The sequence below is a fragment of the Solea solea genome, chromosome 10, assembly GCF_958295425.1.
Source record: "Solea solea chromosome 10, fSolSol10.1, whole genome shotgun sequence".
In the NCBI taxonomy this organism is placed as follows: domain Eukaryota; kingdom Metazoa; phylum Chordata; class Actinopteri; order Pleuronectiformes; family Soleidae; genus Solea; species Solea solea.
The window spans coordinates 7170505-7195645 of NC_081143.1; the positions used below are offsets into that span (position 1 = coordinate 7170505).

Genomic DNA, 25141 nt, shown 5'->3' on the forward strand with positions numbered 1-25141 from the left:
AGAGACATAACAACAACAAAGCTAATGGTGCCTTGAGACTTTTGCACAGTTCTTTGTAATTATGTAAAGAAAGTGGACAAAGCATCACAGAAATCCTTTGATACAAGTGGTTTAGTGCAGCGACACAAACCATGCAGCGTCAAAAAAAAGTGTAATGAACCTAGTAAATGAAGTGTGGTATGCAACTTGATCTCTTTTTGTCTTTCATGCCCACAAAGTGTTAATAATCAGCCATTGAGGCCTGTTTTGTAACACATGTAAAACACTTTGAAGAGCCACATCCTAAAAAATGCTTTATGAATAAATACATTACACATAAATAACCTGTCCTTGTCAAAAACCTTTGGTGATAATGTGGGATGATGGTGGCTGTACATGTACATCATCATCGATGTTCATTGCATTCTTCATGTTTTATATTCTTTTCCACTGTTGTATTTGTTGCACTCTTATTGATTTATATTTTTCTTAATGTTTGTTATTTTATGTACTACCTGTGTATTACCTACCATTACTACTACTACTACTACTACTACCAATAACAACAACAATTTGACTTATATAGCACTTTCAAGCTTAAGTACTAAGGGCTTTCCAGGTTTATAAGGGGTGTCACCAAGGAAATAATAAAGTGAAAAAAGACATCAAAAGGGCATGCCACCATCCACCTGAAAGGCAAACTGAGCCCACACGTTAACAGGTATTAGATCAATGTCAATAAATATAATATATAACATATAAAACCATATTGTGCATTTATAAATAAAAACAAATATAGAAGTGACTCGTTTTCATCATGAAAATAAACGTAAACTTTGCAAATAAACGTTTAAAAAGTAAGTCAAAATGTGTACAAGAGACACACAAACGAGTGCCATTATGACACACAGATGAATTAATACACATATTACAATTGTTGGAATCCTTTGCTAAACTTATTTTGGTCTTTTAAAACGGATTAAATCAAAATAATGTAGGAGTTTACGAGTACACCTGAACGCAGCACAAGTCCTCGCCTCTTTGTAGCTGGATGTCGTTGGGTTTTATGGCTCAGTGGAGTGGTCGGAGCGTCATGTTGCCCGTTTCCCTGATTTTACGCGTCGCACCTGACACTTGTAACGTCGTGCTGCAGACTTTGTATCGGCGCAATGTTTGTTTTAACCCTGTAATGTTTTTCGTTATTGTGTTAAAACAGACTTGACCAGAACCGTGTGTGTCTGTCTGTGTGTGCGGCGGGCTGTTTAAACAATGTCGCACATCTAAACTGCAGGAAACTTCTTGGATTTCCATGTGCGTAAACTTTGACCGAGGCTGGCATGGAGAAGTTCCTCCAGATATCCCCGCACTCTCTGGCTCTGGTGCTGTCGCGGGTATCCAGGGATTATGAACAGGAGTCATCATCCTCATCATCCTCATCATCGTCACCGAAAGCCGTACTCTCTGTAAACCTGCAGCAGTATCATAGTTACACCACCGGCTACGAAGTCTTCGCTAATTTCAAAGCCGTCAACATGCAGCATTTCTGGAACATGCCCCTGACGCACGCGCTCAATGAGATCTTCTTCCTGGGCTGGATCGATGAACATGTGCTGCTGATCCAAGGTAAAGAAGTTCACCTCCAAGTCCTGAGGAACGGATGGACCAGGCGCACACTGAAGCCGCCGCAGGGCTTCAACATCAAGTGCATAGGTGGGTATCATGTGTGCTTGGGTGATTCCACTTGATCTTCATTCCACGTGGATGTGTTTTGAGATCACAGAGAAAGGTCTTATATAGGTCCGATACTGATCAAAATCACTAAGCATAGACTCTGACCATAATGTGAGTATAGGAGATGCAGTGCTCATGTTAGTTATTTTAAGATAAACAAGAAACAAAAAGCAAATCAGACAAGTGTCATTTGGTACTTTCAGTAGAGCCTCAAGACTGTGATATCTGTACTGGACACAAAGAAAGATGACCTCTAATGGAGACGAAATACAGAGAAATTAACACGTTTTAGTTGTTCATATTGTCATGTACAGTTTTATCTCTTTTGTTTAGTTTGTAATTGTAGTTTTACATGATTATTAATAAAGGGCCACACATAAGGGGAATGGGTTAGCACTCAGTCGGAACAAGGGCCTTTCTGCATGAACTTTGCATGTTTTCTCTGGGTTCTCCAGTTTCCTCCCACAGTCCAAAAACAGGGATTAGGTAAATTAGACACTCTTGACTGTAGGTGTGAGTGTGAGAGTGAATGGTTGTTTGTCTCTATGTGACCCTGTGATGGACTGGTGACCTGTCGAGGGTGTACCCCTCCTATCGCCCTGTCAGCTGACATTGGCACAGCACAGCTAGAAGAAGGATGATTACTAAAAAGGGAATCAAATCAAAAACACAACTGGCAAATCTTGACCTCACACAGTATTTCATTACATTATCAGGCCATGATATTTGCATGGGATCTCAAGCTGTAGTCTTTACACATATATGAGACTTGTACTTCAGACCCTGTGAAGTCCAATGAAAGAACAGGCCTTACATTGCTGTCGATCTGTGTATTGGACTTTCTCCATGTTGAAAAGAAAAAAAAAGATTTAAAATGTTGTGATATTGTAATGGACAGGATTCACTACTCTGAAATCATGCACCCTTATCTTTTTGGCAGATTTTGCTTATGTGGACCTTCCTGAATTATACTTTTTTCTATGCCAATTTTGTGAATCCATCTTAAAAGAAATTACATTATACATTACAGTAGCATCATAAGTCTTAGCTGGCACAATCATCTTCTTGCAGTCGAACATGGAGCAAGACCTTGAAAAGTCTGGAATTTTGTGTGCAAGTCTTGAAAAATAGTAGAATCATAGTAGAATTTTAAAAATACATGATATATGAAGAAAAGCAAATAAAAACATGATATGATTTAGCTAGCTGGATGTTGGAGTGATATCTAATCAAAGCTCATGTTACGTGTTCAACTTTGGGGAGGTTGTTAAGAAAGTTTTTGTGAGTTTAAATGATAAGATAAGTTATGTTCAGGATGGGAGGAAAGATTATGAAGTCTATCGACACTCATCCATCCATTCATTTATTCATTCATTTGTGCTTTTATAGCTTGGGTTAGAGTGGTTTTAAAAAGGTTTTTGTCAGTAAAACACAATTTACTTAATGTATTCTGCATTCATTCATGCATTTACTAAAATGAACTTTTCTACTCAACATGACAGGTACAATAGGCACGCAAGTATAAAACTATATAAAGTCAAGAGCTTGATTTTTTGTTTTGAAAAAGTCTGGAATATTTAATTGGGAAAAGACCCTGTTTTCACTATCAAGTGTCTTGTTGAATTTGTCCTGTTACATTAAATCTCATTCTTCAATTACCAGCCTCTCAAAACACAACACAGACACTCTCACACACCCATGTTAACCCCTGTCTTCCTCTTCCTCTTTGACGAACAAGCTCCATCTGTGGTTGTGACTTCCTGCCTACCTTGAGATTGCCAGTCATAAGCACTGTTGGATCTTGGTCAAACAGAATACTGCATGCTTATTGGCTCACTGATGCTGCCCAGATTAACTCCTAAATCGTTTGATACCACAAAAGTATTGGAGTTGATACCCAGCACTGTTGCTAAGTAGGGATGGAGTAATGGAATGTAGAATATTGAATATCGGTCCAATACTGGTGAAAATCACTGGACCCAGACACTGGAAAAAGAAAGCCTTTTAATTCATGTTGTTGTTAACGACTGAGTCGTTTAAAGGATGTTAAAACAACTGTGTCAGACTGATGTCGACATTGTTTGATTCGATTTATTGTTGAGTGATTTACACATTCAATATTTTGCTCAACTCAAATATAAGTAAAACTGTATCAAATTGTTTATACAGTACAAATATTGACGTGTGCTCTCTTTTCTCAAATGTAAAATGTAACAGACGATCTGTTAAGAAGAAACTAATGTCATTGATAGTGGCACTGAAATAGGCACAGACCTGGTCTCTTGACCTTTCAGACCGGCCTTTGTTATTTTTAAACGCATGACCCCGGTTTGTTCCTGCAACTTCTCAGTGTTTTCCTAAAGCAATCTCAGCACAGGGTCCACTTCCTTGATTGTTTCTCTACCACATAATGCCGTCTTGATCAGCAGGGTGATCGATTGGTTTGTTCCAATCCATGCTAACCTAAAAGTTACGATACTTTATCAAACTTTGGCCCTTTCTTAACAAATGCTGTAGTATTGTCAGCATCCAGTGGCTCTGGCGAGTTATACTGGTTGTGTCATGCTCCCACACCTCTTTAATTGCTGGCAATTTACAGTTATTGGCAGTGAACCTCAAATCATAATAACACGGATTCTTTGTAACTGGGTGTTAAAATATTTTGCCTGAGGTTTTCATATAATAACAATAACACGGGCCGGAGTTTTTGTGATGATAGGAGTTTCAGCAGCATCCCCACCCCACCCCCACCCCCCATAACTTCATGTCACGTTGGCTTCAGACTGAATCAAAGACCTGCTGCACTTCAACATTCCCACACTCCTACTCCTCTACCTCTGACAAGGCCATAATTCACTTCATGTGCTCGCACAGGTTTTGATGACTGGAGGTTGTTAGCACATCTAACTGTTGCACCATCGCATCACGCTGCCTTCCCAATTTTCCCTTTGTGTGTGTTTATGTGTGTGTGTGCCTCTTTGTACAAATGAAAGGTTTTTCGATGTTATAGATGAAAATAGGTACCGTTTCAACGGAAAACAAGTTCCTACAAGAGCTTCCAATTACGACACTCATTTCTTTAGTTCACCGGTCATTGTATAAATCTGACCATCACCAGCATCCCTGACGTTTGTTCAGCAAACTGATGGGAAGTTTGCAGTTGTGTTTTATTGGAGAAGAAAGTTGTATGAAAAGCTCCATGCCCCCCGACCCTCCTGTGTAGGATAAAGCGGTAGAAAATGGATGGATGTCACAGCACATGTAGATACAAATTGTCTCCATTGAGCAAAATAAATCAACGTTAAAAAATGATAGTTGTAGAGGGTAGAGCGTAGAAGTCAAGGAGGTAGCAGTCTTAGCCTAATGTTCTAGTCATTAGTCATATCGGCAGATATTGGTATGTTTGCTGATACCGATATCATGCCGATAATATCGTGTATCGCTGAAGATAAGTGCAGTGATGCGGTTTCATTCAGCAAATGCAGTATATTTGAAAACACACACAAATTGCACACTTTTTTTTCATACTAACAAATAGTTTGCATAATGTGATAGGTGTTGCTATGACAACAGCACACAGAATTATCACCTGACTCCACGGATCCTCTCTACAGAGAGTTGTGGCATCTGTCAGCTATTTGTTTAATTTATTTTCACTGTTTCTTTAATGGCTGCTAAATATGAATGTAAGAAGATTTAAACTTACCTTCAGGAGCTGGTGCGGACCAAAACAAAGCTAAAAAATGAAGGAGCAAAAGTGGACTTGCCATGTGCCAAACCGATGCACAACAACTTTAAATATGAGGCTTTAGGTCACTGTTGTATTAGAGAACACTGAACAGCAAAAAAGTAACTCGTATGGCCGTCGTTCAGGACATCGTTTATTCAGTAAACTGATTATGAACCTAGCTGCAAGTCATTTTAACATTATTCCCAATTTGAAATTAGGATTAGTCAACCCTTTAACAGCTAAGCCTTTTTTTTTAGACTTACTTTAACCATAAGGGCCAGAAAATGTCCCGTGAGTAAGTGCTTTTGATAATTTTTCCAGAATAACTTTCAACATCTGGCAGTTATTTACAATTTACTGCCATGTTACAAGAGTGTATAAACAATTTAAAAATAAAGAAAAACGTTTTTATTTAGAAGAAAATACTTACATTGAAGTTGAAGATGAAAACCGGAATTTGTGTGCCAAATTTGAAATTTGAACAGTGTAAAACATTTAAAATTTGAGTCTTCATGTCCATGGAAACTATGTTCAGGCGTTTTTCCAACTCTCTCTTCTCTGGTGACAAAGACGCTGATTCTCCGGCTTCCTGCAAACAGCGCGAGTAAAATTACCGTAAATAACCACATGGCTTTGACGTGCAACTTCTCAGCTTTCAGAAACTGACAAAACAAAACAAGACTTTTCAGTGTTTTGACAACATTGTACATTGTAGTGCATGTTCAGACTCTTCTGTTTAAGACTAAACCTGAGCTGCTAGATGCTGATTTTCATTATTTTTTGAAAAATAGTGCAAGGTTTGTTCTAGTCCAGAAATGTTCAAATATGTTCTGATTGTGCGAAGCTGCATCGGAGAAGGTGATGTAGCTTCACACACAGACACCTGTGAAGCAAACACTGATAAGCTCTGGAATGTTTGTCTTATAGCTAATAACTCACCGGACTCTATAATGCCTAAACCAACAGAGTTTATGTGCTGCTGTCAGAAGTGATGTTTTGTAGACTAGACTCACAATCTGGGATTGATATTACCTCAGAAATCTCAGGAGTAATTGTGTTGTGTTGTGATAATATGTAACAGTTAGTGGCCACATTATTGGGCAGAAAAATCAACCTTTAGTTTACTAGTAAACGAGAATTCAGTGGAAGTTAATTTTTAACCTCTTTGACATCACCTAAAACAGTTCCCCTTTGCAAAAATGTTATAATTATTATTATTATTATTATTATTATTATTATTATTATTATTATTATTTTTAATCTGATCACCTCTTGTTTTTATGCTTGTCATAAATGTCCTACAGCTGTAGTATACAAACCTAAACCAGATTATCCACCAAACTGCTTGGGAAAGTTTGATCAGGGCTGACATCCAGCAAGTAGCTTGATTAATACATTGATACACAAGATGAGGAGTTTCAACTGTGTGGAGTTGGTATTTTTTAACATACTGACCAGTCAGTCTGATTAACAGAGAGACGTTGTATCCGTTAGCCGACTAAACAATGGCCTGTGAGGAGTGTGAGGAAGGAAAACTGGAACATTTGTTCAGGAAACACTTGTGCAACTGTGTTCCCCACTACAGCTGACTCCTCCATTGGAAGGAAAGGGAGGGTCCCCGCAGAGAATTGAGGGAAGTGTTCAACGTGGCATTTGTTGCAGTTTATGTTAATGTCAGGTCAGGATGTGTTATGTTAAAAAAAAAAGAATGCTTTTGTCTTTCTGTTTATCCCCTGATCTGAAGAGTGGTCCTTTTTAAAAAAAAAAAAAAAACAACCAAGACATGTGTTTTCCTAAGTGTTCCACTGGAGGGCAGACCACCAGCAGAAAAGTGGACTTTAGCTGAGGTTGTTACAGGTCACAAAGTCTGCTCTAGTGTTGGACAGTTCAGTGTTTCATCCTGATTTGATTCAGTGTTAATCTAAACATTTTAGAAAATCTGAATCTTTGAAAAAGACTTTATTTATTGACATAAGTGTATGTGGTCATAATAAATTCCTGTTCTGACAGATATATACATTATGGCCTACTGCTGTTTTGGTGCCAAAAGACACATTTGTAATATAGAAATATCAGAGGGAATGGTCATTTCTAAATAATTATTCTCATTTTCATTTGACTAATGTTGCGCCTCTTGCTATTTGAAAGTTGCAGTAGGCCGTATTGCCATTTTAATAAAGGTTTTGACGAATTGTTCAGCCCTAATAATTATATTAACCTCACAAACTCAGAGCAGTCAAACCTCTGATGTGGCCCCATACAGTGTACATTTGTTAATATTTTAAAATGATGCCCTACAACTTTAAAGCTAACAATAAAGTTAGTATAACCTAAAGGTAAAGATATTTTTCATCAGGCTCAGCTGCCAGTTAGCACATGTTAGCATCACAACACACTAAACTAAGGTAGTATATGGTCAACATGGCTAACAAGTCACAGCTGTGGCTTAGTACAGAGCTGCTAGTCTCATTTTAACTAGGTCATGGACTCTTGGCTGCAGTGACTCCTGGCTGCAGTGAAGAAAATGATTGTAACCGTCCACTAAAGTGCACAATATTTTCCTCAGATGATCACTTAACATCAATATAATGTAAATAGTGAAATAGTTAATGTTTTTAAGCTCAAAGTCATTCAGTCCAAAACCAAAAAGACATTGACTGCCATATATTGGGGGGGGGGGGGGGGGGGGGGGGGGTGTTTGGGGGGGGATAAAATGAAGATGTAATGAGATTGTGAAATCAGTGAACAAATAATTACCAAAAGACTGGCTGATTTAAATATTCCCTTATTCATTAAATTTTCTAATCCACTAATTGTTCCAAATCTAACCACTATTTCTGGCAACTAATTCAATACACGATAGTCAATATAGATACAAGCATGTTTCTATATATATTTATACTGTATATATGTATATATAATCTTTTCCATTCTCTGGAAGTTATAGTTTCACAATAGTTGCATTTTCAGAGCGTGCTGATGAGTGATGTACAAATTTCAGCAGCAGTGCAGGAGCATTCTCTGTCCATGTAACAGCCAGTCAGTCCTCGTCAATGTGCCGTCTGTCTGCTTTCTATCTTGAGTAACTGGCTCTTTAAGGGAACAGCACTCAAAGGTAACAGCTATGAGATCATCGGCTTGCGTCGTCATGGCAACAAAGGCTGTTGCAGCACTACTGAGAAATAAAATGGCTGGCGTGCTGTCGCTCTCCCTCCTCCTCCTCCTCCTTCTCCTTCTCCTCCCCTGCCTCCTCCTTCCCTTCCTCTCCTCTTTCAGTTTGGTATCAGTGAACTGGAGCAGATTGGTTGTGACACTGCCCCCGCCCCCCCACTCTTGCCCCTTCCTGCCCCCTCACTTTGCTCCTTATTCTGTCCCTCCAACCGTCCATTCACACTCCACACATGTGAGTCAGCAGGAGTCTGCAGCGACTGCCATTCTGAACATGATTAAGGTGATGCTTTTGAAGGGGTGTGTGTTCCTACTGGGAGTTCAGCTGTTGTCCACACAGTTAAGTTACTGGATCAACTGGTGGGAAGCAATAATGAGAAAAGCACGATTCAGCACGTTTTTAGTTGTTTTTTTTTTAAAGAGGGTTCCCTTGGGTTGTGGCTCTGTCAGGTCTTCAGATTGGGTCTTACACTCAGGTGAGACACACAAGAGGAAGGACTGTGGTGGTTTAAGGGGCCCCCTTCTTCATTCTAGTGACACAGAGAGGGTGAGGGAACAGGAAGTGGGATAGAGGGAGAGGATGGGAATTTTGCCAAATTTAAAACTCTTCTGATTCCATCAATTGAGGACTACACATCAATATGTGTGTGTATATATATTTATGTATATGTGTCTTTGTGTGTGTTTTGAGCTGATATTTGCTCTGCTCTCTGCCTTATGTATGTCCTCGATCTCTCTCACTCTCACACCCCCCTCCCAGCCTCAATCACCCAGACACAGACGCATGCATGCTCACGCAGAAGCGCGCGCAGCAGGCGGATGCGCGCATACACACTCTCCCTCTCTCCCTCACTCTCTCTCTTACACACACACACACACACACACACACACACGCATACACACACACATACACACACATAGACACATACACACACACATACTCACACACCCTTCCTGGAGGTGCTGGGAGCAGCTGCAGCATTAGCGTTGAAAGAGATTTGCCGTTCACTGGAGTTTGCATCCCCCCCCCGTTAATGAATGGATGCTACGGCGATCAGCTCAGGAGCTTCTACCATTGGATTGCGGGAAATGGTGGATATCTATTCTTGAATTTATTTATTTATTTCTATGCTCTCCATTTTTTTCTCCCCACCCTCTCCTGGTGTGCTGTTGTCGAAAGGACGATGGGGTCTTGTGCTTGATCGGATAAAGATGGAGGTGAACGTGTCGTCTCTGGTGCATGGCATACTACTGAGGTTTCACTGCCCGCTAGGGTGAATGGAGCTTTTATTTTTCTTTTTTTTTTTAAGTGGGCTCTTTTGTTTTCCGGGGATTGGCCGAGCACTCCTGTGGTGAATTGAGCTATTGTCGAAGACTGGGCCTCTCAAGCTTTAAATCTTTGACTATCCATCCATCCCCTCCCTTCCTTCCCCTGTTACCTTCAACTCAAAAAGGAACAAGTGGATCCCAAAACCTCCACTGAAACCTCTCCTCACCGTCCTCCTTACTTCCAATGCCCCATTTCCCTCATCTCTACCCCTGCCCCCCCCACCTCTCTCCTGCTCCCTCCTCCCACATCAGAGTGGCTACGTAATGTGCCTCCCTACGCATGCAAATGGGGATGCTACAAATGGTGGCTGGGACTGATGCCGATGAAAGGGTGATGCCTCGCGCAGTCACCTGCACTGCTGCCACTGCTCCAGATCAGCCTGGGAGAGCCCAGCAGCCGATGACAACCACCCACAGTGTGAACACAGTCATTTGTAGCTTGCTTGTGGATGTAAATGAGACGTGTGTATGTGTGTGAAGGTGCACACTGGTTCCTGCCATGTCTGGTGTGTGATCGCTCTAGCGGGACGTTCTTACTGATGCGGGGGAGGCACTGAGCCTGAGGTTGGTCGACCTCCCCCTGCACACCCCCTCTTGTCCCCACCTCCCTCCTTCCTTCCCCCTCCTCCCCATTCCACCACACCACCTTATTCCAGAAGCCCCCAGGGGGTGAAGGCCACCTGGTAAAGGGGTCACGATGAAGAAGAACCGTAGCAGCAATCCGCGGCGGGCCTGGCCCAGCTCGGAGCTTAGTGAACGCCCGCTGGAGCACAGTCTCCCCCGTAGTGAGAAAGACATCCGTGTGCAGAAACAGCATCTTCCTCCCCCTCCTCCACCTCATTTCTCTCCATCCCCGCCAAGGTATCGTGCGCCAGGTGAGTCAGACACTCCCACCAGAACAAGCTCCACCCTCTCTACACTGAGCTCTTCAGAGTTTAGAAAGACACACTTTAATTTGGTGGACAAAGGGCAGACATGAAAGTGGACAATATTTTGTGTTTCAAGTTTTCAAGTCAGAAACGTTTCTTTCCTCGGGACACATTGTGCCATCTTTTTCATATTTACTGACCCATATTTTAAGAAAAAACTATGGGAAAACAATGAACCATTGTAATTGTCAGTTTTGTAAAATGTAAATCCTAATAATGATGAGGAAATAATTTACTGGATTCCCAAAAGTTCAATAGTAGGATTGTGCCTTTGCTCCACATTATGTCACAGATTCATATTTGGGACAGGGACAGTAAATCTGATCTGATATCAGTTCTTAAATATTTTATTATTTGTCTTTCCTGCTTCATTGTAAGCTGTGAAAACAGAAGCACTACAATCCCACTCTTTGGAGATTTGCACACATGAAAGAAAATATAGCCTTAAAGCAACAGACGGGGTGATTTTCTTGCGGCCAGATTGCGTTTTTCTCTTGTTTACTAGGAACCAGGTAAAGCCTCATTAAGCCACAGAACGCTTTAATGTCTGTGATACTAAGCAGAGATAACGTCATCGTGTTGCTTAACTGACCATTCAGCTGAGTGTGGTGAGGAGGAGGAGGAGGAGGAGGAGGCAGGGCCCTGCACAAGACAGCACAGGTATCAGAGCTGTGAGCATCAGTAGACAACAACTTCAAAGCAGTCTTCTATCAGGGAAAATGTATCCTGTCAGCTCCCTGAGAATATGAGAGGTCACTGGATTACTATAATTGTGAACAGATGACAAATGAAAATTGGAAGATTGTATGTTACAGTTTCTTCTTCACATAGTGAGATTCTCTGTCGATCACCAGATTTAGGTCAGAGTAGAGAATCACTACAGCACAGATGCTGCAGCAGTGGATTCAGTGCGTTGCATTACAATCTTTCAGCAGGGCAGATGTTTTCTGTCAGAGCCAGGGCTTGAAGCAGGGCAGGCTGATTGTAGGATGATCTCAGTGCTCACTACTGCTGACAGCAAAGCCAGCTTAACTTAAAAAAAAATAATAATAATAATAAAGTCTGAGTATTTTCTGCATGTACACTGTGAATGATGTGATGCTAAGTGCAGTAATGTTCTGTTAAATGACAAATGAGTTTGAACTGCACTCGTTCTAGCTTCATTTTTCATTTGTCAGATCATGTGAATCAGACGTAGATTCAGGTGATCTCACACCACAGCTGCGGTTGCTGCAGCAGCTGCTTTATTTTGCTAACCTACGAGAAACAGGAGGAACGAGACGCTAAGGAAGCCCAGGGAGGAGGGGAGGAGCCGTGCCAGGCAGCGTGCACAATGCTGCTGTTTGACCATTACATCATAGCTTCACACGCTGCGCATGCTGTTCATTCATGATCTAACAGTTGTCCTTGTGCCTCCTCCTCCCACTCCTCCCCCTTCTCCTCCTGCAGGTGACGTGTCTCCGATCAGCATGTCGCCCATCAGCCAGTCACAGTTCATCCCACTGGGGGAGATCTTGTGCCTGGCCATCTCTGCTATGAACTCTGCCCACAAGCCTGTCAACCAGGAGGCTCTGGTGGAGCACCTCACTGCCAGCTTCCCAGGTACAATCCTCTCACTGTGTTCCTGAAGTGTGTAAAAAATAGCTTCAGTAAAAACTGTGGAAAAATAGCAACTGAGTTTGTTGTTTTTGTAATTCGTTGTCTGTTAGTCATTTCCTCATTCAATGATTTACTACTGCTGTGGCCATTTAAAGAAAGTATAACATATTAAGTTTTACTTTTAACATCTCTTAATTTAATAATAGTTGAGATATATAGCTGAAAGGATTAGTCGAGCAAGTGGTTAATCGATAATCGATAGCTACTAGCTCCTGCTTGTCAAATATGGCGGTTTTCTTTGTCATGTATAAATATCTTTGTAACTTGTGATTTAAAGATGCCACATTTGCTATTTCCTGACATTTTGAAATGGTAAATTGATTGAAGCCCCAAACAAGGACATTAAATCCACAACCAATGCTTGTGAAATAAATGTAGTAAAACATAGTAAACATGGTCGGCTCCCTCTCCAGTCCTACTCTCCTGTTTCTATTAAAAAAAAATGTTTTCTCTGTAAGTGAAATATACACTCACTGATTTATGTGACATTAATCTATATTGTCACATCTCCCCGGGTTTTATTAAATGATCTATTTGAAGATCTCATCAAACATGAAACAAAGATTTTAGTTTTTCCTGTTCTGCTTTGATGATCTTTTTTTAGCATCACCCAATTGTCCCTATATTACAAACATCTTTGCAGTGTGAACTTAAAAGGTTGCATCATTTCAGTGTAACAAATGTACACAGGGGTGATGTAATGTCAGGCAACACATACATAGTTTTACAAGAATGCTTACAGTATATAATGCATGTTTTTGGACCGTGGGAGGAAGCCGGAGAAAACCCATGCACACACATGAGAACATGCAAACTCCATGCAGAAAGGCTGTAGCCACCACGAGCTGACTGTGGTTGAGAGGAAGGTTAGACTCTGGACATGTCCCCTGTCTGTCACAAGACCAACATATGGAGACAAACAACCACTCACACTCAATATGTTGGAATAGAATTTGGATGTATATAATAATGTGTTATACTGTCATGCAAGATGGAGATTTATTTTGGCGGGACAGTTTAGATAAACAACAACAATAATACAATAATAAGCAAGGTAATTTAAATATGAATAGGGTAATATTTTAGTATTACACCAAGTATGGTGATATTACTGTAATTTTCCAATGGTACTAATATTATGCATTATGTAATAGCATCTTATTTCTATAGTAATAACCAAGCAGTAGATATGTTGGTGTATAATGTGTGGAACATAAGGGGGGATGAATTCCAACTTTATAATATGGTAAATATCGGTTCTGATTTACTAACATTTTCATAGGTAGGTGTGACACTGGTGGCATCCTGCACTGATTATCATAACGAAGCTCCTACCTCAATGTTACTATTACATTGTTATTACTAAGGTGAAAATTAGTTTGAAATAAGATGTTATGACCATAACCTCCACATTACATTGTTGTTACCGTTGTTACCGTAAGAAATTGCAAAAAGAAATTCACAATTGCCTTTATTTAAGATTAACTAAAATTGTTATATAACCCTTTGCATTAACATTTCTTGTTTCCTTCAGGCGTGCCTACACCCAGCTCTGAGGTTCTGCGACATACCCTGAACATGCTGGTGCGAGAGAGGAAGATCTACCCAACTCCAGAGGGCTACTTCATTGTCACACCCCAGACCTACTTTATCACTCCCTCCCTCATCAGAACTAACAACAAGTGGTATCACCTGGATGATCGGTTGCAAGAACGGCAACCGCAACAGCAGCAGCAGCAGCAGCAGCAGCAACCTCAACAGTGCACTTCGCCTCCATCTGGCAATGCAACACCGTCGACACCTGGCTGCCTGAGAGAGAGGCCTCCTCGCAAGAATCACAATGACTCATACAATTCCTATCGTGAAGACCCCCCCAGACATCACTCCTCTGCGCTCCAAAGTAAGTCACCAAAGGAGCACAGAGGAGATTCGTATCAAAGTAAGCCACCCAAGGACCACACTGGTGGGGAACCTCCACCGAGCACGGCAGCCAAGGAGCACAGAGGAGAACCGCCTTCGTACCCTTATCCCCCACTTGCCACCTCCCCTCCTGTCCAGCAGCAAACGTCACCTCAAGATCCAGCTGATAAGAGCAAGAGCATTAGTTCTTTCCCTTATAAAACTGACACTCTGACCAAAAAGAAAGAAGGAAGTGGTGGTGGTACTAGTGAGAAGCAATCCAAGAGGTTTGGACTCAGGCTGTTCAGACTGAGTTTCAAGAAGGATAAAATGAGGCAGTTGGCCACCTTCTCAGCCCAATTCCCCCCAGAGGAGTGGCCTCTTCATGACGAGGAAGTGCCCACCACGCCTATTCCCCGTGAGGTGGAGATGGAGATTATCCGCCGAATCAACCCTGACCTAACAGTGGAGAATGTGGCAAGGCACACAGCTGTGATGAAGAGGCTAGAGGAAGAGCGCACGCAGAAGAACAAGGTGGGATCGGCCCAACACAGTGCTCGCAGCAGGAGGGGTAGGGGACATCGGAGGGCTCCACATGGTAAGTCTCGCTCTCATAGCAAACCCCGCACCTCTAGAGGGGACCCATCAGAGGGTTCAAACTGGGACCTTGTGTTCATGGAAAGGGATTACCGTTTCTTTAGCCACTCGTTAGTTCGCTCACCTCGAGAGGCCATGTACACTTTAGAGCGTAGGCGGAGTGGAGGTGCAACGTACCTGGTCCACAGCAACCCCAATATTACTGAATCGAACTGCCCTGTTACCCCTGAGTGGGACGTGTCTGGGGAGCTAGCCAAGAGGCGGACAGAGATGCCCTTTCCCGAACCGTCACGTGGAACATGCCAGTCCAGAGTGCAAAGAAGTCACAGTCACAATCAGGATAGGAAGTCGCGTCATGAGAGGTCCGATCAAGCTAAAGAACGATCTCGGTCCATGGACAACTCCCTTAAGGGCCTGTCACTGGGTGCTCCAGAAGACTTTGATCCCACTTTGGAGGAGCGTAGTCATTACTACACTGATGACGGCACCCTGCGAGCCACACAGAAGTCCTCCCACTACTCAAGGATCATGTTCTCTGCTGCTAAGTTCCACTCTGATTTTAATGTGCCTGATATGGGGAAGGGGAGTTTGGATGAGTCGAGGATTCGGAGTACAATAGAGAGGAACAAAAGCAGAGACAGCTTGCCAACGTACAATGAGCTAATGGGACTTTCTCCTAAGCCCTCAACAGATGAGTATTTCCAGTGCAATACGTCAAATGAAACAATCCTAACTGCCCCTTCGCCTCAGGCAAAATCAGAATATGACACATTAACCTCATCAGGGGGACTCCAAAAGGGCTCTCCGGCTGACCGCCAAACGCCTCACCTCACGTCTCCTCATACGATGGAGTACAAAGAGGACTTGTCGGCAGCAAAGGGACAGAATGGCTCGGTGCGAATGACACCAAGCCAGACACCAGAGCCCGTACAAAATGCCCGTTTGACGCCACACCAACACAATGTAGATCCTGGAGGGGGTGGAGGCAGTATGGTAATCAAGAGGAAAGAGATCTTCAGCAAGGACACTTTGTTCAAACCTCCACTCAATGCCTTGTCCACAGGCTACGTGGACAGCAGCTACACCAAGTCCGGCACATTGCGGAAAGCCTCACATGCCAAATCAACAGAGGCCCTAGACAATCCTGAGCCCCAGCAGCCTTCCAATTCAGCCACTTCCTCAGCATCACCTGCAGTTTTACAGGGCTGTTTAGAGCCAACAGTCCCCTCTGCCTCATTTGACTATTATAATGTATCAGACGATGAGGAAGAGGAAGAGGCAGAGGAGAACTCGCACAAAGAGTTGGCATCAACAGGGGACAACAAGGACCACGGGGAAGGGGGTGGTAATGGTGGAGGTAGTGGTGGTGGTGGAGAGGGAACCATGCAATGGCTCCTGGAGCGGGAGAAGGACCATGATCTGCAGCGAAAACTGGAGACCAATCTGACCTTACTCAGCCCCAAGGAGACGGAGAACAGCAGCAGCCAGAAGTCGGCCCACTCTGCCCGTTTGGACAGCATGGACAGCAGCAGTGTCACAGTGGATAGTGGATTCAACTCCCCCAGGTATGTGCAAAAAGCACTTGTACAGTATATCTCACTCAACTGCAAAATATGGTGTGCAAAAATATCCCTATTGTTTGGGTTGCTATCACACCAGGTGTGAAGGTTCTAAAGCCAAGTAATTGCTGACAGGTAAGGACGGTATAAATGTAGTATGTTATGCTTGGTGGAGAGAACCTACCGTTATAATGTCCATGGTTGAAACCATTTTTTTCCCTGTCAAACCCTAAATTATTCCCAAGGTTCCTATCCGCCATGCTATTACCAGGAGTTAAATGGTAGTTCTGACATCACAATTCACCTCAACACTGAACTCTACTCTGTATGTCAGAAAAAAGTGTACTTCAGCTCACGTTCGAATTCACTGGTTACATTGTGACGTCGGGTAAACTTGACAGCTTTTACTGTAAATGTGTAAGTTAAAGTTTGTTGGCGCTCACAATATGTTTCACAGATTTCTACATTCATAACAAAAATTCAAGGCACATACATATATATATTTATATATACACACACACAGTGCTTAGGCAAATAAAGTGAATTCACCTTTTTACACCCCAATTTGAGTCAGCTCACTGGGCTTTTTCTTTGAGAAGTCAGAAATTAATTATTAGGCATAACATTCAACCACTAAAACATTTTTCTGTTCAGGAATGCAAGTAAATAACTATAATTTGGTGTCTTAATCAAGAAATAATAATGTGCTTTGCTATTTTTTCTGTTGTTTTTTTTGTAAAACAGGAGATTTGAAAATTCATGGATAGCAATAAAAATTATATTTTAGCATTAAAAATATAATTCTGGTTAAATCGCTCTACATACTGGTGTATTAATCATTACGGAGACATAGAAGTTGATTTTGATAATTACCAATTCTGTTAATTGAGGGCAGCTGTGGCTTGGGTGGTGGTCTAATAAATTTGTTAAGCACTGTATGCATATGTGTGTGTGTGTGTGTGTGTGTCTGTGTGTGTATGCACGCTGTAATTACTCAATTGTGCTGGTTGTGGTAATTAGTCAGTATGTTCACCACCTGTTTCTGCTGCTACCAAGTGGCAGAATTGTTGTTATTGCAACCATAAGGGTTATATTCAGAAAATGTAACATATTTATCATCTTATTCTCTTTATGTATTTTTTACATAGCTCTTTTTAACCCTTAGTACAGGTGCACCCATGGTTGCTGTGGGAAAAATACACAACTACTTATATGGACATTCTTAGGGTGTGTGTTTATAGGTCAAATATTAGGGCTTTTAAGAAATTGTTTTTCGTCTTCTTATGTGTTGTTGAGTTATTTTGTATCACATTTTTAGTAGTGATATAAAGTAGCAATAATTGTGCAGAAGTCACAAAATAGACCGTTTTTTTTTTCCTTTAATTTTTGTTCATAAAAATGAGCCAAGTGAACTTTGAACTGACATATTTCCAAATTTCACAAATTCAATTGGATTTTAAGCATTTTGAGTACTTTTTGCTCAGGTGTGTTTGTATAGTTGGTCAAAATAATATTTTTTTTTCATCAGATTGCCTAGGTTGTGCTGAAAAAAAGGATATGAGACACTCTATATTGCACTATATTCTTATGACTTCTGTATATACTGTACATTTAAAGATAGTAATGGGAAAAAGCCAAAAGGTTCTGTGTTGATAGGGTTAATAACCTTGAAAAATTGTCTAATTGTAAAATATGCTTTAAAATAGAGCACAGGAGATAATTTTTGGGTCACCAAATACATTTTTTTAAACTAAAGTTTTTTTTTTTACAAAAGTTATATTGTTTTATGTTTCAAATAACATGCATTTAATTCTTAAATATTGCCTAATCAAACTAAGATTATATGTTGGCAGTAATGGCAGAAAAAGAAGAAAATAAAATAAGACAGAAATGTTATATTAAATACAAATTTGCTGTTTTCATGATTTATGTTGTGAACTGGCTCGCGATTGGTTGTCATTTTTCAAATTGTGTGCATGTAAATAGTTTGGGAAACACAAAATTTGAAAATGTTCAATAGGTTTTTTTTACTTGATATTATATTTCACAAACCATCCGTTTGACTTGATGTCACCTCTGTTGTGCAGGACACGTGAAAGCCTTGCATCCAACACATCCAGCATTGTGGAAAGCAATAGACGGCAGAATCCAGCGCTGAGCCCAGGCCACATTGGTACCAGTGGTATCGGACTGCCATTCAGCTTTCGTGCCATCCCAGAGCCTCCCACCACACAGCCTGAGAAACTCCAGAAGTCATCGAACTGCCTGGCCTCCATCACCAGCGTCTGACAGGGCAGCACAGACTGAGACCATGAAGGTGGTGGAGGAGAGAGGAAGTGAGGTGTTTTCACCATTTTTGACCCTTGCTTTCCTCAGCCTACACACACACACACACACACACACCTGAAAACACACACACACTTACTCACACCTATTCAGACTCCTGAGAATCCATTTACTGGGACTGTTACAAAAACAGGCATGGCTTCAAGAGACTGTTCCCACAGCTTCAAAAACTTTACTGCAAAAAAGAGAAGAAAAACTACAGAATATCAAGACCACACCAGGTGAAGAAACCTACAGGAAGTACTTGGATTTTGGTGACATGGACTCTAGTTTGGCTTATATCAAGATTCTTGATTATTGGTATTGGAAAGTAGTAGACTATAGGATTCAAGTTACATTTGGAAATATCAAAAAAAAACTTTTTATATTACTTAACAATACATGTCCGATTAAATGTTCTCCTTCCTGAAATAGCGTTCTTCAGGACGATTCAATGTATCAGCACAATGTCGAGACAATAAAAGTTGATCTTGAGAACAACGAACGAAAGATATAAAAAACATAAATCAGCTCAGATTTGTGTACCGCAATGCAAATGATGTATGTATACTCGATACTTTTGATATACTAATTATTATAATGGTGGTATTAAAGATGCTATGTGACCAAAGTGATGTTTGGATAAAATGAGCTGCACTTCACCTCTCACATGAACGTCACACAACATCACAGGTGTTCAATAACATCTCATCAACATCGTGTGGGCTCCCTACGTTTGCTCGGTTGTCATCGTGGAGTATTTTGTTTGTTTTGAATCATAAAAAAAACTATTTCCAGTGAAGGTTAAGAACAAACTCTTATCATCATCATCATCATCATCACATTCGCTGTTTCCAAAGAATAATTGACTTGAACATATTATTGTTTTGGGTTTAAGTTGGTAATTCTGAGCTGATTTTGGCTTCTCTGACTTCATTACTCTATACCTCAAAGCAGTGATGAATTATGGGAAATGTAGACACAACAAGCAGATTATGTAACCAGCTGCTACAACTGCAGCTGACTCCACAGTTGTTAGATTTCTGCTGCTACTTTCAATATGTAATGGATCCAAATGAAAGGTCATTTAAAATGAAAGATAAAAGTATTTTGATGCTTTTTTAAAAGTCATTTTTAAGCAAAAAGAAAAAAAAATTTTCAGCTTCTCAGGTGTGAATGTTATCAGCCTATTTAATGCAAAATAGGGAAGAAAATGTTATCCTAATTTTGCCGTTGCTGTGAGCTGGAGCCACAGTACACAGGGAACCGTGTAGCAATAGACAAATCTGTTGAATGGCTCATTTCAACTTCAACTTCAAAAAAAAAAAAAATCCTGCTAGTTAGTTTACAGAACATAAATCATTCATGCAAAAAGAGCGGGAACATTTCTTTGTCCATGTGTATATTATGTATAATATATACATTATGTAGTATTTATTATGTGCTTATCTTTGAGTTTTGAACTCTTGGGCAGATTAAACAAGCAATCTGGAATTTAGCTCGAGATATTATGATTCAAACAGTATTTTCACTATTTTCTCACGGTTTAGGGATAAGAATGTTGTACTGACAGGTCAATAGTGCAGCACTAAAATCTGGATCATTATCATCTGCAATTTGATCTCAGACAGGTTAGCACTGTACATATGCTGGATTTCTAACCCTAACAATGTTGAAAAATGCTTTCTCTTGCAATCATATAGAAAGGGAATATCCACCCTACTGACTGGATCCACTCCAAAACTTAAGTAAGTTAGTACTTAAGTAGTTTTTTCATAATCAGACAGAATTAACAAACAATAGAAAAAAACAAATCTAATCTGTAGTTCTACATCAGGGTTCAAAGGGTTTGAATTAAAAGATTTTGATCAAGAAATTAACTTTCAAATACAAGTGAGTGTTGGTAGATTCACTTTTTTGTTTTTCCTCAGTAACAAAATTTAGTTGACCTGAGTTTTTTAGGTCGATGGTGGCAGAATGAGATGTTTTCAAGTCAAAACCAAGAATGTAATCAGAATGACTGGAGCTCTCCTGTTGAACTATGGGTAGACACACAATTAACACACTGAGCTCTGAAACACTGCAGAAGATCTGGGTTCAGACATCATTGAGCAGGTGGACCTGGATCTCTAGTGAACAACACAACAATACAATAAACTCCACAAAACCCTAACCCTCTGTTGTTTAAGTCATGGTCAGTAACGCTCGTATTCTTAAGAAGAACCATACAACCATTACTTTTAACCTTAAACATTAGAATTGTTTTTGCTTTCATAAAGTACTGCAGCTGACCTTTGAAAAAACCCTACCTGGCGCCCTCTTGTGGTACGTCATGGTGAGACTACAGCCTCAAACTGCTGCATGTATGTAATATTACTGCACCAACTTGAGTTCAACAATTTGTCCCATTAAAGGTAAGTGGACTGTGCTTCTTTCCCAACAACCTGTGGTGTTTGAAAATGGGTCAGAATATGTTCATAGAAGGAGTAAAGGCCAGACAAGTTCATGTATTATGTGTTTAAGATGAAGTTAAAGCATTGTGCATATGGCGTTCACATATTCAATGCACCTCCTACCTTGCAAGGTTAACAATTATTACTAGAACATTCCGTGGAGAAATTTCGAGCATGTCTGCTTCTTGCTGCCAATTTTGGGTGGATTGAATGTTTAAAACGTGAAGCTTTTAGACTGGGGGTATCCAAACTTTTTTTAATGAGGGCCAGATTTGATAATGTGATGTTCGGGGCCAATGGTCACTTCACACCTTTTACAGTAACTTTTACATACAAATACAATGTTTAATTAAAATTAGTCATCTATCTATGACATTTTTGTCTAATTTTGTACGACATACTAAACTATGGCATTTTTGTCAAATTTTGGACGACATACTAAACTATGACATTTTGGTGACTTTTTGGACGACATACTTAACTATGACATTTTTGTCACATTTTGGACGACATACTAAACTATGACATTTTGGTGACTTTTTGGATGACATACTAAACTACGGCATTTTTGTCAAATTTTGGACGACATACTAAACTATGACATTTTTGTCACATTTTGGACGACATACTAAACTATGACATTTTGGTGACTTTTTGGATGACATACTAAACTACGGCATTTTTGTCCAATTTTGGACGACATACTAAACTATGGCATTTGTGTCAAATTTTGGACGACATACTAAACTATGACATTTTTGTCACAATTTGGACGACATACGATACTATGGCATTTTTGTCAAATTTTGGACAACATACTAAACTACAACATTTTGGTGACTTTTTGGACGACATACAAAACTATGACATTTTTGTCAAATTTTGGACGACATACTGAACTATGACATTTTTGTCAAATTTTGGACAACATACTAAACTATGACATTTTTGTCAAATTTTGGACAACATACTAAACTATGACATTTTGGTGACTTTTTGGACGACATACTAAACTATGACATTTTTGTCAAATTTTGGAGGACATACTAAACTATGACCTTTTTGTCACATTTTGGACGACATACTAAACTATGACATTTTTGTCACATTTTGGACGACATAGTAAACTATGACATTTTTGTCAAATTTTGGACGACATACTAAACTATGACATTTTTGTCACATTTTGGACAACATACTAAACTCTGACATTTTTGTCACATTTTGGACGACATACTAAACTATGACATTTTGGTGACTTTTTGGATGACATACTAAACTACGGCATTTTTGTCAAATTTTGGACGACATACTAAACTATGACATTTTTGTCACATTTTGGACGACATACTAAACTATGACATTTTGGTGACTCTTTGGATGACATACTAAACTACGGCATTTTTGTCCAATTTTGGACGACATACTAAACTATGGCATTTGTGTCAAATTTTGGACGACATACTAAACTATGACATTTTTGTCACAATTTGGACGACATACGATACTATGGCATTTTTGTCAAATTTTGGACAACATACTAAACTACAACATTTTGGTGACTTTTTGGACGACATACAAAACTATGACATTTTTGTCAAATTTTGGACGACATACAAAACTATGACATTTTTGTCAAATTTTGGACGACATACTGAACTATGACATTTTTGTCAAATTTTGGACAACATACTAAACTATGACATTTTTGTCAAATTTTGGACAACATACTAAACTATGACATTTTGGTGACTTTTTGGACGACATACTAAACTATGACATTTTTGTCACATTTTGGACGACATACTAAACTATGACATTTTGCATTTTTGTCAAATTTTGGACGACATACTAAACTATGGCATTTGTGTCAAATTTTGGACGACCTACTAAACTATGACATTTTTGTCACAATTTGGACAACATACGAAACTCTGACATGTTGGTGACTTTTTGGAGGACATACTAAACTATGACATTCTTGTCACATTTTGGACGACATACTAAACTATGACATTTTTGTCACATTTTGGACGACATACTAAACAATGACATTTTGGTGACTTTTTGGATGACATACTAAACTATGACATTCTTGTCACATTTTGGACAACATACTAAACTATGACATTTTTGTCACATTTTGGACGACATACTAAACTATGACATTTTGCATTTTTGTCAAATTTTGGACGACATACTAAACTATGGCATTTGTGTCAAATTTTGGACGACCTACTAAACTATGACATTTTTGTCACAATTTGGACAACATACGATACTATGGCATTTTTGTCAAATTTTGGACAACATACTAAACTACAACATTTTGGTGACTTTTTGGACGACATACAAAACTATGACATTTTTGTCAAATTTTGGACGACATACAAAACTATGACATTTTTGTCAAATTTTGGACGACATACTGAACTATGACATTTTTGTCAAATTTTGGACAACATACTAAACTATGACATTTTTGTCAAATTTTGGACAACATACTAAACTATGACATTTTGGTGACTTTTTGGACGACATACTAAACTATGACATTTTTGTCAAATTTTGGACGACATACTAAACTATGACTTTTTGTCACATTTTGGACGACATACTAAACTATGACATTTTTGTCACATTTTGGACGACATAGTAAACTATGACATTTTTGTCACATTTTGGACGACATAGTAAACTATGACATTTTTGTCAAATTTTGGACGACATACTAAACTATGACATTTTTGTCACATTTTGGACAACATACTAAACTCTGACATTCTTGTCACATTTTGGACGACATACTAAACTATGACATTTTTGTCACATTTTGGACGACATACTAAACGATGACATTTTTGTCAAATTGTGGACGACATACCAAACTATGACATTTTTGTCACATTATGAACAACATACTAAACTATAACATTTTGGTGACTTTTTGGACAACATACTAAACTATGACATTCTTGTCAAATTTTGGACGACATACTAAACTATGACATTTTTGTCACATTTTGGACAACAGACTAAACTATAACATTTTGGTGACATATTTGACAACATACTTAACTATGACATTCTTGTCAAATTTTGGACGACATACTAAACTATGACGTTTTTGTCAAATTTTGGACGACATACTAAACTATGACGTTTTTGTCAAATTTTGGACGACATACTAAACTATGACATTTTTGTCAAATTTTGGACGACATACTAAACTATGACATTTTGGTGACTTTTTGGACGACATACTAAACTATGACATTCTTGTCAAATTTTGGACGACATACTAAACTATGACGTTTTGGTCACATTTTGGAATACAGACTAAACTATAACATTTTGGTGACATTTTTGACAACATACTAAACTATGACATTCTTGTCAAATTTTGGACGACATACTAAACTATGACGTTTTTGTCAAATTGTGGACGACATACTAAACTATGACATTTTTGTCACATTATGAACAACATACTAAACTATAACATTTTGGTGACTTTTTGGACAACATACTAAACTATGACATTCTTGTCAAATTTTGGACGACATACTAAACTATGAAATTTTTGTCACATTTTGGACGACAGACTAAACTATAACATTTTGGTGACATTTTTGACAACATACTAAACTATGACATTCTTGTCAAATTTTTGACGACATACTAAACTATGACGTTTTTGTCAAATTTTGGACGACATACTAAACTATGACGTTTTGGTGACTTTTTGGACAACATACTAAATTATGACATTCTTGTCAAATT

The 25141-nt window shown here is 39.5% G+C and overlaps 1 protein-coding gene across 2 annotated transcripts; it reads left to right on the forward strand.

Moving 5' to 3' along the window:
* The first annotated feature begins 1061 nt into the window (after positions 1-1061).
* On the forward strand, positions 1062-19536 carry stox2a (storkhead box 2a). 2 transcript variants are annotated; one of them, XM_058640089.1, is made up of 4 exons: positions 1062-1689; positions 12316-12468; positions 14060-16586; positions 18668-19536. In XM_058640089.1, the coding sequence occupies exons 1-4, from the start codon at positions 1317-1319 to the stop codon at positions 18867-18869; spliced, it is 3255 nt and encodes a 1084-aa protein (XP_058496072.1). In that variant the 5' UTR covers positions 1062-1316; the 3' UTR covers positions 18870-19536. The 2 variants fall into 2 exon arrangements, with proteins under 2 accessions (XP_058496072.1, XP_058496073.1); XM_058640090.1 differs by lacking the exon at positions 1062-1689 and adding an exon at positions 9059-10812.
* Positions 19537-25141: the final 5605 nt, after the last annotated feature.